The sequence below is a fragment of the Podarcis gaigeae genome, assembly GCF_964106915.1.
Source record: "Podarcis gaigeae genome assembly, chromosome: 13".
Classification (NCBI taxonomy): Eukaryota; Metazoa; Chordata; class Lepidosauria; order Squamata; family Lacertidae; genus Podarcis; species Podarcis gaigeae.
Genome location: NC_139689.1, coordinates 33,883,603 through 33,902,922, shown reverse-complemented (window position 1 = coordinate 33,902,922; position 19,320 = coordinate 33,883,603). Strand labels below are relative to the sequence as shown.

Genomic DNA, 19,320 nt, shown 5'->3' with positions numbered 1-19,320 from the left:
CCAGATGACTTGTTTTATTGAGCATTCATCACAATCTATTTGCCAGGGAGATTAGACAATGCTGGCTGTTTAATGAGCATTCGCTCTGATTTAATTGCAGGGAGGTTAGATGACATTGTGTCAAATGAAATGTTAATCTCACACTTTCCAGTGCATTTTCCAGTCACTTTCCTTGTCGCAAAAAGCCTGATCTTTTGGGGTGGGGGAGCAGGGAGGGAAATGGATTTGTTGCACAGGAGCTCCCAATCATTTCCAATTGCACAACCTGAATTTCCCAGTGTGCTCTTGAATTTCACCTGAAAACAGTGAGTCTGGAAGTGCCTTCCTTATGCCTACTTGTTTTTGAAGTTTATTGATTTTTTTTTATTATAAAAATTATATTGTGCTATTTTATGTAAACTGATAAAAGAGATTATTATTATGATTACATGATCTTTACATTTTGTTAGATACATATAATAAATTTAAAAATAATGAAGTCGTGCCCTAACAGTACAACTGATATCTGTATTTATCTAATATAAATATATATTATATGCATTGAAGACATTATATAAATAATAGTTAAGGAGGCTTCAAGTTTTGGAAACATGTCATCATTGCTGGTATGGGTAAGCAGGTTTGTTGTCCTAAAAACAAAAAAACCCTTCAGCTTTCATTATCTTATGTCACAGAGGCAAAGGGATGAATTGGGGAATGTGGTTCTTTGCCATTCCAGGGTGCCTCTGGTTGGTGACGTCGTCTGGAGGCCAAGAGATGTGGTCTTGAAAGCTATGTAGTAACATGGTGATATTACCCCTCCAGTCTTACAAATGCTGTCGCCTGCTGCAATGCCCTGCGGCCTTTTACATAGGCAAATCAAGTTGGTTTCTATTGAAGGAAAGGTATAGACACAAACAAACCTGACAATGAAAATGGAAAGGGCAGAAATACCTGTGGCAGAGGATTCCAAACTTCCTAGACATTCTACATTTACTCTGGCCAAATTCCACACTAATAGGTTCACAAATAGACTCCCAAATTCATGATGTTCACACATCCCCATCCTTCAGCTTGGACACTGAGGTCCAACGCCAAGGGCCTTCTGGCGGTTCCCTCACTGCGAGAGGTGAGGTTACAGGGAACCAGGCAGAGGGCCTTCTCGCTAGTGGCGCCTGTCCTGTGGCACGCCCTCCAAGCAGATGTCAAGGCAATAAGCAACTATCTTACTTTTAAAAGACATCTGAAGGTGGCCCTGTTTAGGGAAGGTTTTAGTGTTTGATGCTGTACTGTGTTTTTAATATTCAGTTGGAAGCCACCCAGATGGGCGGGGTAAAATAAATAAATAAATAAATAAATAAATAAATGTTATCAGTATCTCTTGGGTGCAGTTTTTTTCAGTGATGTTGGTTCACACATTTGATTGCCAGCAATCAAGTGTCAGTATATGAAATTCACAGAATCACAGATTTGAAGAGTTGGAAGAGACCACGGGGGGGGGGGGGAGAATCTATTTCAACCCCCTGCAATGCAGGAATATTTGCACCCAACGTGATACTCGAATCCACGATCCTGAAATTATCATGCTCTACCGACTGAACTATCCCTCAGATGTGCCATTATATGCACAGGTGAAACAATCCTAATAACCTGGGCACTGTGTCATGAATAAGTAGGGATGGAGAACCTGTAACTCTCAAAATGTTGCTGAACTCCAGCTAGTACGGCCAAAGTCAGGGATAATGGGAGCTATACGTCTGACAACACTTGGAATAACATTGGTTCCTCATCCCTGTGAATGAAGATACTCACAGGTGGTTCCCTTGCTGCAAAATATAATTGTTAGGCACACCTTGATGTTCCAGCCAACGTCTCCATTTTACACCCCAGTTATCAGGGTGTGATCTTTGCAAACCCAGTGCCTTACATTCCACTGCATCTCAGCCCCTGTATGTGTATGTATATTATCTATATTGCCTCTGGCTTTTTCAGTCAACAGCATACACCTGAGGAAGTAAGGTGTTTACCTATGAAAGTCTTGCCCCAATAAACTAATCTCTAAAGTGCCACAGGCCTCGTCCTTCTCTCTCTCTCTCTCTCTCTCTCTCTCTCTCTCTCTCTCTCTCTCCTCTTCTTCTCTGCAACAGGCTATCATAATTGCCATTCTGGAATCGAAAGGCCCTGGTGCTCCCCTGGTCTCCTCAGGTGACATCAACAAAGCGGCAGCAAAATGTCTTAGCTTAGATTTCTCTCATCATGAATATTCAGAACTCTCTCAGCTCGGCCTCTCTGTTAGTTCCTGTTTACTTTAGACAGGAGTGGCTGAGTCTCCGGTTAACCTTGACATAGAGAGAGAGGGAGAGAGAGAGAAAGGGGCGCAGCACGAACAGGTATGTTGCACCTCAGCACACCTGAGATGTGAGAGCCACTTTGCTACTGGCTGCCAGAGCCAAGGCTGCTTGTTTTGCCACGGAGACCTGCCTCACTGTCAGGACCTCGTCTCATCCCTTCTTCATGTTGGTCTTTTCCCATAACGGCTGAACTTGCTACTCGGTGAGAGACGAAGTTCAGAAGTCCAAGAGAGCAGGTATGTTTGTAATGGCACTGGGGAATGGGGGGTGAAGGCAGAGGGAAACTTGAACGGCTCGCTGGGACATTGCGCCTCCACAAATGTTTAATTGATTGCCGCAACAGATGGAAAACCAGTGGACTGCAGTGGACAGAGTGCCGAGTCTTGATCTGGGAGACACAGGTTTCTCATCATTGCTAGCTCCTCAACTTTGCTAGGTGGTATTGGATGATACAGTTTTTTGCAGCCTAATCTACTATGCAGGGTTGTTGTAAAGAAAGCCTGAGATAAGAACAACATAACACCTGTATCTTGCCTTTGAGATAAGATGAGGAAACAAAATATATGTCAAAAATGTACACACACAAACATGCAACATTAAACACTACTCATCACCGTGTATATAATTTAAACATAACAGTGAATCGTCTATGATTTAATTAATTTCACATCTAGAAACACCTCTTAGCATTTCCATCTTTCTAAAAGTTCATCTGCACACTGGCCATTGACTCCTTTCCCCATGTTGCTTTTATATACTAATTTCACAATGACACAATGTTTATCCCTGTTCCTTTAAACTCTTGGGGGGAAAATAAAAAATCACTCAAAATAGCTTTCAGAAGAGGAACTGACAATTTAATAATCTACCATGCAAGGTTGTTGTGAGGGTGGGACCTTTAAGGTGCGTTTGAGATAAAATGGGAAAACAAAAATCAACTACATAATGGCCTTTTGAATATATTCCACATCAGCAAACCCGGATTAACCCCTGAAGGTACACTTGATAAGAAGGTTCTGTACAGCCAGTCCTGACTCCTTAATATGTATATCAGATGTGCTGGCATACACAATTTCCCTCCCCACTTGTACTCACTCTATGCTTTGCAGTATAGTTATCTTAGGTATACACCTTTAAAATGTGAAGAGGTAAATGGCCCTAAGATCCTTCCCATGCAGTGTGTGTTTTTTTTTGGGGGGGGGAAGGGTTGCACATTAAAAGCACAGTTGCTGCCCATATGATTTGTGATAGAAATAGCACATTTCTTCACCATTCAAAGTCCCCTCTTTACTGGGGGAAATGCAATTTCCCCTACAGCTCATGCATCCCTTGCTACTGCAACAATTGTGTGAGTCCTGCAGGGTCCAATAGGACGTTGTTACCTGTGACATAAATGGCAATGAGCACTTCAGCTGCTTCTCTGCTGTCCCAAATGCCTGTACTAAGTTGTGAATGTTTTTAGAAAAACACTGGCTGGATCTAGACACATGAAAGAAGGGTTGCAGTTAAACGTGTTGCAAACCTTGTATGATAAATTGGGTTAGCAAAAACGGGACTCCACAGCACAATCTGGTGTCACAGTGTTAGAATGCTTAACAACACGTATAAAGCACTTTTTCTTTGCCAATGAAGCTGAGTCTACTGTTTCATATGGGGTTGTTTGTTTTTTTTAATGTATGCAATGTTTTAAAGTTGAATACGCTCTTCTCTTATAAACCCTTGGCACAGTAGTATACAAGCAAAAGGAAAGCTGGCATTTCTTACGCCTGCAAGTTTTTATTTTATTTTATTACAATATTGTCCACGTCAAAACACCCCTCCCTTGTTACTGTTTCCATGAGATTTTTTTATGTAATGGGTTTTCCACAGAAATCATAAGGTTCTCTCTCCCCTCCTGTCATTTTATCTTCACAACAACCCTGCAAAGTAGGTTAGGCAGAGATATTGTGACAGGCCTAAGATCATCCAGTGAGCTTCATGGCTGAATGAGAATTTGAAGCCTGGTCTCTCCAGGTCCTAGTCCAAGTACTCTAACCAGTGCACCATGTTGTCTCTCATTTATGAGGTTGGCATTTTGATGCAGGTGACACAGTGAAAGACGTACTTGTCTGTGCAGCACCAATCCCACAATAAACCGACACGTGGAACTACCCAAAGGGCAGTTCCAAGGCTGTCTAACTGTCAAACCTCTCCTTACCAAAGAATCGTAGGAACTGTATTTTTGCAAGAAATACTAGGGCTTATAAACAGCAAATTCATGCCATATGGCATGCAAAAAACTACAATTTGCATACTACAGGGAAGGCGAAGGCAGCTATGCCGCTAAACCCATTTCAAACAAGTTTCGAGCCACTTTGAAATTTGTAATGTAAATCTGCCCAAAGACAGGTGGTGTGTGCAAAAGATGGACCCCTCCCACTCACTCCTACGCAGCAAGCCATTTCTGGGAGAGCTGGGGTGGTGGTGGAGGGGATGCTTGACCCTCCAGCCCAGCCTTCTCCAGCCTGATGTTGTTTGACTCCAAATCCCAGGAGCCCCATTCAGCATGGCCAATGGCCAAGGATGATGGGAGTGTTAGTCCAGCAACTTCTGGAGGGCACCTGGTTGAAAAAACCTGCGCTAGCCCCTTTCTCCTCTTCAGAGGGATCTGCCAGTAAACATAGTTGCTCATCAGAGCAAAATGTGGATGTGCACCAACCTGCAACCTCCCCATTAATTTAGAGGTATTCACATTATGTCCTCCCCATTCCTGCATTGCCCAGCACCTTGCTCCCTTTAAATGTGGGGTTTTTCAATCCTTAGAAAGTCCGAAAAGGCCAGGATCGAAAACCCCCGCATTTACAGGCGGAAAGGTTAGGGACAGCTCTTCGATGGAGAGGAGGCCATTTTCCAAGGTGGACAAACCATAAGCTCTTCAGGCATGGGAAAGTCTATGGTTGGTGTTTCAACAGGGAAGCATTTCCCAGATTACCTCAGATATAGCTGCAGAAGACCTTATGCCAACGTGACGTAGTGGAACATGCGGACATTGTTGGGGCTTACTTTGAGAAAGTAGGAAGAGCATAACTTTTCCAGCGTGGTGGATCAGTGTGCGTTTACATGGGTGAAGAGCATCATGGGCTGACGAGAGTGCCTGCAGTGGTAACAGAGGTCAGAGATGCCACAAAAATGGCACATCCAATATACTGTCCCCCTTCAAGAGTCCGGTCTGCTTTCAAGGTAGAGTGAGGTAGTAGCAACCATATTAGAAAGCATTGGGTACTCCTATAGGGATTGTTCAGGAGCACTGGCGGAGGAAGAGGAATGCGGGGGGAGCGCACCACCACCGGCAGGGCAAATCCGGTGGGGTGCCATCACGGCTGCCTCCCCGGCCCGCCCTGGTACCTCCTTGGGTACCTCCTTGGATTGCCTTGGGCAAGATCAAGTGACCAACAAACAAATAAATACTAACATTAATGATTTCAAGCCAACGATGGTCGGTCACTCACTCCTGCAGACCCTTTAAATACTGGGTGTTTGGACTCACACCCTCTGACATGCCTGGAGGGAAACCAGGATGCAAGTCTTTTGGGGCTGTGCTCCCGGGCGAGTCCCATGACTTGCATGAGAGCATGGCATCCAAAAGCACATGTCTTTCAGAGCTGTGTTCTTGCACAAGCCAAAATGGGGTATACTAGGAGCCAATCAGAAGCAAGGATGGCTTCTGTAATTTCCAAGGTGTCTTGGGAGAGTTGAGGAGTGTGCATCACTGTCTTTCAACTTTCTAGATTCAGAAACGTTCTAGAACCACTTCTGTACGAATATGTCTACTGAGAAAGAGCTGCATGGAAACATTATGTGCCACAGAGAATTCTGCTAGGTTTTCTATGTCTAAGGATGTTTCCAGATTGTCACTGTTTTTTGAATGGGATTCAGTTACGTACTGGTAAACTCAGGTTGTGCAGTTATAGTTGATTTGGAGGTTTTGCGCAACAAACCTCCTTGCGTTGGCGCAATGTCATCTAAACTCATCACAAACAAATCAGAATGAATGCTCATCAAGTAGCCACTGCTGTCGAATCTCTCTGCAAACAAATCAGGATGAATGCTCAGCAAACAGATCATCTGGAAGTGCCCTCAGTTCAGGGAGAGTGCTTGTCAGGGTTCCTGGGTCCCACCATTGTTTCACATGAATTGAGATTGCACCCTAGAATAGAGGGTTCCCAAAGTGTAGCTCACAGTCCACCATAATTCTACAGCATCTAGCACAGCACCTTATAATTACTAAACAACAGACAGAAAAATCATTAAATGGTTCTCCAACACCCTCAACCATTTTCTCAAGGCCCGGAGCATTGGGGAGATTTGTGAACCACTGCGTTAGAATAACTCCATACTCCCAGTTACCTATGCTTTGCTGGGGAAATGTAACAATGGAGGGAAAGCTGTATTTCAGGTACTGATCAGATCAGTATTCCAATTTTTACATCAGTTTGCAAACTTAATAATAATAATTCATCAGTACTTCAATGCAAATATCTCTTAATACACTGTACACACATTTTTATTTGCATTTTTGTCTATTACAGTATACCCATTTGTGAAAAGCATTTTGTGTATTATTTTCACGAATATGTGCATTTATATGCACACTTTACTCTAGTGTGTACATTTTTGTATATGTAACCTGTCTAGAGAACTGCACTGCAAAATTCTGAGAGGTACGATTTTTGAAAGATGGCTATGTTTTGATTTATGTATTGGTTTGGAAGGTGCAAATTAGGTAAAATTGCCTTTAAATGTGAGCCAAATAGAATTTCTCCCCCGTCCCTACACACAGAGACATTGTGTGTGTGTGTGTGTGTGTGTGTGTGTGTGTGTGTGTCTAAGCCCTCATATATTACCCAACCCTCTCTGAAGTGCTCAGAACAGGTTACATTCTACCCTTGAGCTCATTTTGTTCTCATAGCAACAAGGTTAGGTTCGGGGGCTGACTCAAGGCTGGGCCTATTGTTAGGCAAAGTGAGGTGGCTATCTCAGGCAGCTGGTTTTAGATGTACTGAAAAGGCAGGAAAATGTTAGCTATTTCATTTATTATTATACTGCCAGTAAGGGGGAAAGGCACCTGTGAAATTTTCTGCCTGATCTAGTCACCAAGACGTTTATGTAGCTGGGGAGAGAAGCAGAGGCACCTTTGGTAACTCTGCGTCAGACAACAGAGGTCACATCCACACACCATATATTTAAAGCACATGGCTTCCCTGAAAGGATCCTGGGAGCTGTAATTTGTTAAGCGTGCTAGGAACTGCAACTCTGTGAGGAGTAAAGTACAGTTCCCAGAATACTTTGTGGGAAGCCATATACTTTAAACATTTTATATACATTGTGTGGATATGACCATGTACTGTATCTTCTTGGGGCAACCCAGGCAGCTGTGTAGTATAGTGTTTGTAGTTCATAACTCACAACTGGACCATAAGAGTCTAGAGTGGGTTACCACTGTGTCAAACCATGTTATTTCTTCTTTCTTTATAAGGAAATAGATAGCAAGAGAAAAACAGAGTGAGAGAAGATGGGGAAGTGGGTCACAAGGATTAAGATATTAAAGTAAAGGTCAAACCTCGATTTGAACAGGCAGAAGATGAGTTAGAGCACATACCTTGTGTCCTAGGTCCAATGCACAACATCTCTTTCTCTTTTTTTTAAAGGAACAGGTTAACAGGTGATGAGGAAAACCTCTACCCGAGGCCCAGGCAAGCTTGTGACTGTAGCTAATATTGGGATAGATGGACAAACCTGGTAAAAGATAGCTTCCTATCTACCTATGGCAATGAAGCTTAAGTCACATAGTAGTTGCAGTCCTAGCACAAGAGTGTGGGACCTGCAGTCTTCCAGATGTTGCTGAACTTCAACTCATCAGACCCCGCCAACAACATCTGGAGAGCTACATGTTCCCCACCCCTGGCACTGCTCATCCTTTGTTCCTGCCCAGGGAGGCCCTGCCCCTCAGAGCCAGTGTGTCACCCGGGGCTGGGCCTCAGCGGCTGCAGCCTTTCCTCCTCTTTGCCCGCTCTCCAGCAGCCGCTATGAGCTGCCCAATGGAGGAGGCTGGCTGTGGCAGCCATGGATAGGCCAAGGATAGGCCACTCCCCTCGCAGCTGCTGAAGCCACACCCACCATTGCTCGGAATAAGCGCCAGTTCATCCCTGTCCCCTAGTTTGGCAACGGCAAAACTGGCGGAGGAAATAAGGACATTCTGGGATCAATTCAGAAGCCAGGATGGCTTTCATTATTCTGGGACTGTCCCTGGAAAATCAGGATACTTGGAGGGTATGAGACTGAGCAGGAACACAGGTGTCCCTTAGTCTTCACCATGGCAAGATGTACTGTATTTCCAGTCAAACTACAGTTATTCTTTCTAAATTTGCACCTATGGATATAAATTAGCACAATGTAAATTGCATGCAGCTCTGTGCCTTTTTTTTTTTTATTAAAGTAATGGGTTTCTTCCTTTTCAGCAATATGTAAGTGCCCATTCTGCTGAGACGCGGGTGGCGCTGTGGGTTAAACCACAGAGCCTAAGGCTTGCCAATCAGAAGGTCAGCGGTTCGAATCCCCGCGACGGGGCGAGCTCCCGTTGTTCGGTCCCTGCTGCTGGCCACCTAGCAGTTCGAAAGCACATCAAAGTGCAAGTAGATAAATAGGTACCGCTCTGGCGGGAAGGTAAACGGTGTTTCTGTGCGCTGCTCTGGTTTTGCCAGAAGCGGCTTAGTCATGCTGGCCACATGACCCGGAAGCTGTCTGCGGACAAACGCCTGCTCCTTCGGCCTATAGAGCAAGATGAGCGTGCAACCCCAGTCGTCTGCGACTGGACCTAACGGTCAGGGGTACCTTTACCCTTAAGTGCCCATTCTGCTGAACTCACAGGCCAAGGCTCTTGCTGTTGGTGCCTAAGGCCTCGAGGCTTCAGGATAACTATTTGCCTTGTGTAATCTGTTACTAGAAATTGGGATTTTTTTCTGGGGTGCAGGGAACAAAACAAGATTTGGAATTCTAAGGAATTAATCCCTGGCCAGCCTCAGGGGAAAGAACCAGCCCAAGCCACAAAAACCTGAGGCTCCTGCAGATGACCTGTTTTTTGAACATTCATCCTGATTTCTCTGCATAAAGCTTGCCTGGAGGTTAGGCTACATCCAGCCTTCACTGAGCATTTGTTCTGATTTGTTTATGGGGTAGTTATAAAACAAAGAACAATTCACATTCATCCTATTTGCCTGCGGGGTGTTTATACATATTCCTGTCAATTGCTCATTCATTAACAAGTTTTTCCTTGCATTTCTCTGTCACTTTCCTAGAAGTGTGTTTCTTTTTTTTATGTGGGTTTGTTGCACTAGTGCAACAGAGTACTTTAATCCCCTTCAGTTGTGCAAACCTACATTTTTTTTCAGTACACGCTTGTATCTTGCAGGCAAAATGGCTAGCAGTCTAGAGGCACCTCCTGATAATAATAGCTCTGCTTTCCCCCCACATTCAAGGGTGTCGATTCCTGGCCACCATGGCGGAAAACAATTATAGCTGGTGGAAGCTGACTTTTCTCCGGAAAAAAAAATCCACCCCCAAAGTATTGTATGAAAGCCCAGATATCTACGATGTCACCAACAATGAGAACCAACAGGAGGGTATGCTTGCTGATGGGGGAAACAGCGGGAGCAGCGAGCGCGAATTCAATGCCCGGCTAGAGAAGATTGTGGACAAGAGCACCAAAGGGAAACACGTCAAAGTCTCTCATTCAGGGCGCTTCAAGGAAAAGAAGAAAGTAAGGGCCACGCTGTCAGAAAACCCCAATTTTTTTGCTGACAGCGAACGGGACGAGAAATAAGGAGGTGGATGAAAGAGAAATGTTCTCTTCACATGCCCTCATTTGAGGATGTTTCTCTGGTCTGAGAGAAGCATACGACACATGCATTTCAACTCATTTGCAAATGAAGTTTAACGAGGGACCACCTGGGCTTTCGAGACTGGGTCCTGATTTTCAATTGAAAAGAAAAGTTTCAGAAGAAGATGAACTTTATTAATGTTACTAGTCGTTTTTTTAATTTAAGGAATAAAGCTAATAGTATTTAAAATGCAAGACAGCAGAAGCCAGAGGCACAGCAGAGAATGTGTGGTGCAAGTATCATATTCAGAATTGCTTAACCAGTTACCCCTGGATACCATTAGGAACCCTATCATCCCAGTGGTGCTATCAGGGCAAGACTAGGGCTAAGGTTCAGGGCTCCAGTCAGCAAAATTACACACACACACATTCAGTAGGGCTAGCTTACCATATTTTGAAGTTAAGAGAATACATATTTACTACCTATGGAGGAGAAGTACCATTAAACCATAAAGTCTAGTTTCAAAAATTACCATAGTGTACCACCATGTGACCCTCATAATTGGGGTGCAAGTCGAGCCAACATGTTTGCCACCCAAGATTAGCATCAGCACATGGCATCCTCAGGCAACAGCCGGGACTCCAGCACTCCAGCTGTGCCAATCAGCGCTGATGGCTGCCTCAGCCACGGTTTCCTTGGAGGTAGGTTTATCTGGTTGCAGTGGCTCAGTCTGAGAAGCTGCCCACCACTGAAAATTTCCCACAATGCCCCAGAACACTCAGTGTAGTAGAACTTTTTTGGGGGGATCACCAATCTTTTTTGGCCAGCAGACACATTTGGAATTTTGAGGAAGTATCATGGACACAAGTCACAAAACTGGTGCTATGAGCTATGAGAGCATGGCATGCCCTCCAACATTTCTCCGATGAAAATACGGATGTCCCATTCCATAATGATAATTTTGCTATTTATACTGTGAGGCCTAAAAAAAATTCCCTACGCAGGGAAGCGCTGACTGGACGGCAGGATTTAATCAGCAAATATACCCCCACACATCTTACTGGGTTGCCCCAACCACTATGGGCAGCTTCCAACATACAGTGGTACCTCGGTTTACAAACTTAATCCATTCCTGAAGTCCGTTCTGAAACCAAATCTGTTCTTAAACCGAGGCGCGCTTTCCCAAATGAGGCCTCCCGCAGCCAGTGCCCTTCCACTCTTCAGCTTCTGTTTATAGACTGAGGTAAAGTTCACAAACCGGAACACTAGTTCCGGTTTTGCAGAGTTCGTAAACCGAATAGTTCGTAAACAGGACTGTTCTTAAACTGAAGTACCACTATATATAAAAAGCATAATAAAACATTAAAAAACTTCCCTTTACAGGATTGCCTTTGGACAGCTCAGGGGTCGGATAACCACTGCTTTTTTTCTGGGGGTAGGCATACCCCTAAACATTTTGTAAATCTAAGTTTTGCCTCATTTAAGGGCAGTACTGTATTTCAATATGAGTAGGAAAATGAGAGTACCCCTAAACATTTTTTTAAGGAAAAAAGCACTAGATAACTCCATACCCTCCAACATTTCTCCAATGAAAATAGGGACATTCTAAGGAAAAGTGGGACATTCCAGAATCAAATCAGAAACCAGGACGGCTTCTCTAAATCAGGGACGTTCCTGGAAACTAGGGACACTTGGAGGGCCTGGCCTGGCATAACACAAAATGGCTGCTGCGGGGGCATGGCATAACAAAATGGCTACCACATCTAAACGAAAGAGACAGGACAGGAACACAAAATAGTGTCGGTGTGCCACCACATCAACTCCCCCTCCCAAATCAAAGAGGGAAAGGGAATGTGCAATTTATGCAGAGAACAAGCAAGTGCAAACAGGAACTGAGTTGCAAGGGTAGTCTTTTTTGCATTGTGGATATGGGGGGTGGGCTCAAAAATTACTAAGACCTTTCACGGGCACCATAGAAAGTATTGGTGGCCACACTAGAACCTCCAGGCATTGTGGGAAATTTAAATGGTAGGTGGGTTCCTAGGTTAAGCTACTGGTACAATGTAATTTCATTGCTGAGGGGTGGGGAGGTACCTTGCTCAGGGGCTGCTCAGCAATGAAACTAGCCTTGTTGTCACCTCTTGAGGCCAGTGTGCCCTGCTAAAGCTGGAGATTCTAATCTGTCCTTGTATGGTGCCAGCCTCCACAATTGTGACCCACCAAGCTCAGCAGACCCATGGGAATGCATTCTGGCGTGTCAGGCATGTGATGAACATCCCACTACGCCTATTTTGCAGTCAGGGGAATGCTGCAAAAACAGGTTTATCGAGGACCACCAGATAAGGCTGGAGGGCTGTGTATTCAATGGTGGGCCACAATTTGTGCAGGTTTGATCCAATGGATATTCTGGAGTCAGCAATCAATGATGATGATGGTAATAATAATAATAATAATAATAATAATAATAATAATAATAATAATAATAGAAACTGTGAACATGCCCTTGCTCAGAAGCCTTAACTTTCCTCCAAGGGATGAAATATCCAGCTACAATGCATCACATAAGCCCTACATGAAACCTTTCCCTTTTCCATCTACTCGGACTGCAAAATGGGCATTTCTCTCACCATCATCTGTGACTTTATGTTTTTCCTCCCTCCACTGTACAGCATTAGGGATGTTTATAGAGAAAAGTGTGCTTTAGCATGGAATTGCAACCCTAGTAACATGCATTTTGTTTTATGACTGATCTATGCGGGGATCAAAAGGTCATTTCTCTCCAGCTCAAACTGAAGAGTAAACCTCATGGCAGGGGTGAGGATCCCTCAGGCTTGGGTGCAAAATGTCACCCTCCGGGCCTCTTTATCTCACATTTTGAACTCTCCCCAAGTCACACCCCTCTCTGCCCTGGTGACACCCAGCACACCAGCCCTCCTGCTCCACACACTCTCTGAGTGCCTTTGCCTAACTGGAACATATCTCCGAACTGTAATAACACCCCTTCTTGCCTTGATGAAGGAAGAGGAAATGTTTGTGTATATGTGAGTGGAAACCTCTGATCTTTGTGTTGCTGGAATGTAACCTAGGGTACAAAGTGGCCCACCCACTTTTGCCTAAGGCCCCACCCACAAGGTTCTCCTAGCAGCGGTTCTCAACCTGTGGGTCCCCAGATGTTGATGGACTATAACTCTCATCATCCCTGAGCTCTGGCTTTGCTAGCTAGGGGTGATGGGAGTTGTAGTTCAACAACATCTGGGGACCCACAGGTTGAGAAAGGCTGTAAGAGGGAATGTGTCCCTCAGAGCGAAGTAAATTCCTTATCCCTGCCCTAGAGACCTTCCTTCTAACAGTGTGGAATGTCTCACTAGCTTGAGTTGTCAGAAGCTGTTTTTCTTATTTTCTTATTTGTCCACCTGCTTTATATACCACTTTTTGGGGCGCAACTGCTCCTTCAAGGCAGGGTACAAAATTTCAAAAAGTGCATTCATGATAAAAAATTTTTAAAGAAATGTCCAATTATAACGACACACTCCTTAAAATTGAACAATAGGAGGTCAAAATGTCAACAGCGATCAATAAAAAAATGAAGTGATTAATAAAAAGTAGATTGGAATAAAAATGGGTTTGTTTCTTAAAAGTTTCCAAAGATGGGGTTCTAAGGGAGAGAGTTCCAGAAGAGCAAAGCCTATGACAAAAAGATCCTGCCTCTGGTACCAGCCACTTCTCTGTGCATGTATGTGCAGGACTTGTTTGGGGGATACACAGGGAGAGACTGTTTGGTTCATATTTACTCCATAGCCTGATATCCAAGTTCAAGGGTCCTTGCTCAAAGTGTCACCTAAATGCCAGCAAACATCCAATTCAGTCCAAACCATATTAACTCAGATCCATTACAGGACTTCTGAAAATAATGGCAACATACATTGAATTCAAGGTTGTCCTTTTCCCACATTCAGTTCAGTTGCCTCCAGTCAGTCCCTGCCAAGGCTGTCTGGTAAGTCAGGTGAACACTTGCTGTGAAGAACTGTATTAATAACTCACCTATCAACCTCAGTTTATACTCATAAAAACCTACTGTTCTGCTGAACTTTGCACACCAGTTTCATTGAACTTCATCACAGTTTGTCTTCCTAACGGGCAAGAATTACTTGCTGCAAAAAACTTGTCCCCACCGTTGCCCCATATATATTGGGTTTCAAAAGGACAAACTTCCCCCACCCTCACCCATCTCAATAGAAAGCATTAGGCCACATTTGCAGCATACATTTAAAGCACTCTGAAACCACTTTAAATAGTCATGGCTTCCCCCAAAAGAATTCTGGGGGCTATCATTCGTTAAAGGTTTTGAGAGTTGTTAGGAAACCCTTAATTCCCTTCCAGATCTACAATTCCCAGAGTTCCCTGTGAAGAGGGATTGGCTGTTAAACCACACTGGGAATTGTAATTAATTATAGTGATGAGATTGTCTCTAAGCATACACAGAGTGTCTCCCTAGTAAGTAGTTGCATGCAAACACAGGCCAAGACGGGGTTGTGAAACAATGTTATGTGATTTAAGGGAAGGGCTGATTTTACATGATTAAGATCTACAGCTAGGTTTTGACTACCTGTTTTGAGCCAATATGTTAGCTGCCTTCTCTCCCCGACCACCTTTCATATTATCAGCCCCCAGATCTATCGATCCTTAGGAATCCCCGCTGCCCCCCAGTTCCTCTGTGTCTTCTTTCTCCCACTGATCTTTCATATTATTTAAAGTGGCCGGACTGTTTTCCACCATTCTGATATAGCCTTCTCGTTAATTAATTTGTGGTTATTGTGTGACATCACAGGAGCACACCCAATGGCAGGAGTAAGAGATGAGTTGTTTCTATGGTCATCTCATCCTTAGACCTTGATCTCCCAATGCTATCAAAAGAGTGTAGTAGGTCAGTTCATCCTGGGACAAAAGAACTTACTGTGTTCTGTTTTGATAATAGATTCTAAGGACAGTGTCAGCTGCAGGAAATACAACCCCCTTTGGGCAGATTGGGGCAGGGTTGTACATCCAAGAATTCAATACAGAGCACGTCCATACAATATAGCCTTTCTTTACACTGAAATGTCCCTGTTTTATTTCTGTTTAGTTTCAAATATGACCCCACCCAGCTGTGTGTGCTTCAAACAGGTTCTTTATGAAGCTATTTCTGCTTTGGAGGCTACAAAAAGGTCTATTCAGTTGCGTCCAGATGCATCTTCAACCCCCTCCATCTACCTTTATTTCCTCTTTGTGTTAGGGGCACAAAAAATATGAGGAGAAATGAACAGAGAGGTTTTGTCTTATTTACAGCCTTTGTTTATAGCAGAAAGATATTCAACTAACGTATAAGGAAAACTCCCTCAGACCTCCACAGCCACAGGAGTTACCTCAGCAAATATCATGCTATTCAGACTGGTTGCTAGGCAACACCACCCCAACCAACACCCTCTTGGTTGGCTGGCTAACTGTAAACAGAATTAACCATTCGGTTACTAAATGAATGATCCCTGATGCACTTCAAACAAGATGTGTGCATGGGTACTGTTCTCCCAACAACAGGAATGGCAGCATCACGGATAGAAGGCACAACTCTGACTGATAAACTCTTCTAGCCCCATATCTCTTTAAGTGGCCATCTGGAAGTGAAAGGTACTCACCTTGTGCTGAGACACACACATCCATCTTTTTTAGAACTGTACATATCTCAGGGAGAAATCCTAACAAGTGAAAATAAGTGCCAGGACAAGGTCTTGGATTCAAATGAATACTGTACTTCAGTCAGTTTAGCTTGGAGTGCAGATCTTCACTGGAATGTTACATAATGCTTCATAGCTGAGCACCTGGTAACAACTACAAAATAAGAAACAACTCCTAGGCCAGTCTTCCGTAACCTGGCATGGCCTCCTGCCTGGACCTTTAGGACTGCAACTGTGTATACACCATACATTTTCCTCCCAAAGGATCCTGGGAACTGTAATTAAAGATGCTGGGGATCATAGCCCTGTGAGGGGTAAACTCCCATTCCCAGGACTCTTTCGAGGTGGGAATGTGCTATAAAAGAATGTATGCAGCTAAAAACTCCCATCATCCCTTCACATTGGCCATGTTGGCTGGGGCTGATGGGAGTTGTAGGCCAAACTATCTAGAGGTTACCAGTTTGGGCAAGGCAGGACTGTACCTACACATTGGTGCAAACTGAAAATTCTTTACAGAAGGATTTCTTTAAACTTTTTAGACCTCAGAAGCATCCTGAAGCCCTCAAAAACATTAAAAATACAACCCTGCAAACAGAAAGTCAGCAGAGCAGGAAGACAGATCCAGCCCTTTGCCTGCTGTGGTGGATTTCTGTTTGAAGGAAGTTTTAACAGAGGGACGATCACCTACCTGCAATCCAAAGTGTTTTCAGACCATTCTCTCTCTTCTGCACCACTGTTTGCATGTACAGACTAGGGCTTAATAATCAGGCATTTGAGTGTGTTGTGGTATACATCATGCTATTGTACACAAGAATATGAGGATCAGGGAAACATTGAAAGTGAGTGTTAGCCTGTGCCCTCAGCATGACACTGTCTTGCCTAGCAAATGGGTCTAGTGGTACCTCGTGTTACATACGCTTCAGGTTACAGCCTCCGCTAACCCAGAAATACTGCTTCAGGTTAAGAACTTTGCTTCAGGATGAGAACAGAAATTGTGCTCTGGTGGTGCGGCAGCAGCAGCAGGCCCCATTAGCTAAAGTGGTGCTTCAGGTTAAGAACAGTTTCAGGTTAAGTACAGACCTCCGGAACGAATTACGGTAAGTACTTAACCTGAGGTACCACTGTACTTGGGTGCTCACTCAGTACAGAACCAATACGTTTGTTACTCCATTTGTTTCTTATGCAGTTTGTATTTGGTGTCTGGGGAGAGACAGGGCCCCTTGCTACTGCTTGTCTTCCAGAAGCAGCAGAGAAAGCTTTCTTCCTGGCTCTGAACCACTAGCAGATATTCCCAAACCAAAACCAAGGTATAGTCACAAAGCTTAACAGCTCTTTTTTGAATGCAGGCATGAGATGCAAATCCTGGTGGAGAATTAAAATACCCTCTCCTCTGATATTAAGAGGCCCAGCATTTCCTCTTTGCAAATATCTCATTGTGTAGGTTGAAGGAGAGGCCAAGAGTCCTGCAGTTCTGCTCCAGGGTCCCAGCTAAGCAGGAAGCAAAATTAAGAGGCCTCCTCGAAGGCCCACGGGCAAAGGATAATCATCTTTGTGGCACATTTTTACAGTGTACCAGGAACTTTTACAGTGTTCGCCTCAGTTCAACCCTGGGAGGTAGAGGTTAGGCCCAAGGTTGTCTGGCTCAGCAGTAATGTGATGTGGAGTCTCCTACAATCAAACCCAGCACAGATTTGAGCATCACATCACTACCCCTTTACGATTTAATTGGATTCTATAGAGCTCAAGTATTAGCAATGTACTTCAGAGACCACTGACTTTGGCTACATCTCTGTTCACAAAGTGGGCACATATTTATAATATATTTAACTGGGGGGGGGCAGGCACTACATTTTTTCAGGAAGGAGAAAGCAAGACATACATATCAGTGTCCCTTGTAGGTTTACTCAAGAGCAAACCTCATGTAGTTCAATGGGATTTACACCTAAATAAATGTGCCAATAGGGGCAACACTGTCAGAAATATGCAGAATGGCCTGATTGGTCTCTTAAGAGACCAGTTATTACATTTATATCCCACCTTTCCTGCAAAGATCTCAGTGGTTCTCCTCTCTCCCAATTTTATCTTTATAGCAACCTTGTGAGGTAGGCTAGCCCGAAAAATGGTGACTGGCTGAAGGCCATCCAGTGAGCGTCAAGGCTGGGTGGGGATTTGAAGCCTAGTTCTCCAGGCCATAGTTGACAATGTTAAGCACAACAGTACAGTGGTACCTTGGGTTAAGTACTTAATTCGTTCCGGAGGTCTGTTCTTAACCTGCAACTGTTCTTAACCTGAAGCACCACTTTAGCTAATGGGGCCTCCTGCTACCGCCGGAGCACGATTTCTGTTCTCATCCTGAAGCAAAGTTCTTAACCTGAAGCACTATTTCTAGGTTAGCGGAATCTGTAACCTGACACGTATGTAACCTGAAGCGTATGTAACCTGAGGTACCACTGTACATCAATTCTTTTTAAGATGTCACATCACTTTTTAGTAATAAAATTCCCCATTTCTAAAACTTGATGCACTAAGGTTCAGATTTACTGGAACTCACACCTTCCAACTTGGGACCTCTTCCCTAATTCACAAATGCACAAGCGATCTGTGTGTGTGTGTGTGCACATGGTTTCACACATGATCAGGGACGCTGTTCTCTTGTTTATTGCTTTGCATGGTTCACCGCAGTGACAACGTGAAGCCACAGGCTAAAACAAGGAAAGCGAAAGTTCAGGAGCATTCCAGAAAGGGGTGTTTCCAGAGGCAAGGCAGAAGGGGGCTCTCCCAGGCTTTAGGGAATCCCATCATCAAACGTGAACTGCTCTGGCAGATCTTAGCCCTTGATTACAAGGAGCAATGACTGAAAAGGCAAATATGTGCCGGGAGCTGAGAGAGGGCAAAAGGTTATCAGGGATGCAGTTTCACTGGGAGGCAACCCAAGAATGAACAGAGAGCAAACCGATACCTGACTTGGGCTGCACACCAGAGAAAAAGCCCAGGCTAACTCCCCCTGGTGGAATGTAGAAGAACAGCATGCCGGGGGGGGGGGGCGGTGTAGATGACAAGGTAAAACCAGAAGAGAAATCCAGTATTTCCACTTTTTACCGGTTGTGCCTTATGTAATAAGGCCACAAACACTCACAGGGGTTTCCCTCTGGAATTCCCTCCTTTCAGGCATACGTCAGCTGAATCCAAACCTCCTTTACCAGTGCTCTTAAGAGTTTCTTTGGAGAAGTTTTTAAAGTTGCCAAGATTAAATTGCTTGCTTTTAGCCTGGGGTTAGTTTCAGCATATGATTTTCACCAACTGTAGGCAGTCATCACTTCAGAGTTGTGAAGCATTTACTCCTTAGCGCTTTTTCTTCTCCTAAAGATGTACTGCAAGACAACGGGTACAGATTTTCCCTCTGCGTTTACACCTGAAGTCTTT

General features: G+C 44.1%; 1 protein-coding gene and 1 long non-coding RNA gene across 2 annotated transcripts in view; one reads left to right on the top strand and one right to left on the bottom strand.

The window, feature by feature from the left end:
- Positions 1–1,625: 1,625 nt before the first annotated feature.
- On the top strand, positions 1,626–10,440 carry PRR15L (proline rich 15 like). Its single transcript, XM_083708897.1, has 2 exons — positions 1,626–2,566; positions 9,845–10,440. Exon 2 carries the CDS (start codon positions 9,865–9,867, stop codon positions 10,186–10,188), a length of 324 nt encoding a protein of 107 aa, XP_083565023.1. The 5' UTR covers positions 1,626–2,566; positions 9,845–9,864; the 3' UTR covers positions 10,189–10,440.
- Positions 10,441–10,580: 140 nt separating this feature from the next.
- Positions 10,581–19,320, bottom strand: part of LOC310829872 — a 102,229-nt gene continuing 93,489 nt past the window's right edge. The window contains exons 2-3 of the long non-coding RNA XR_014557390.1: positions 11,233–13,299; positions 10,581–11,159 (exon numbers count right to left, since the gene is read on the bottom strand). This is a non-coding gene — a long non-coding RNA (uncharacterized lncRNA). The remainder of the gene's footprint in view (positions 11,160–11,232; positions 13,300–19,320) is intronic.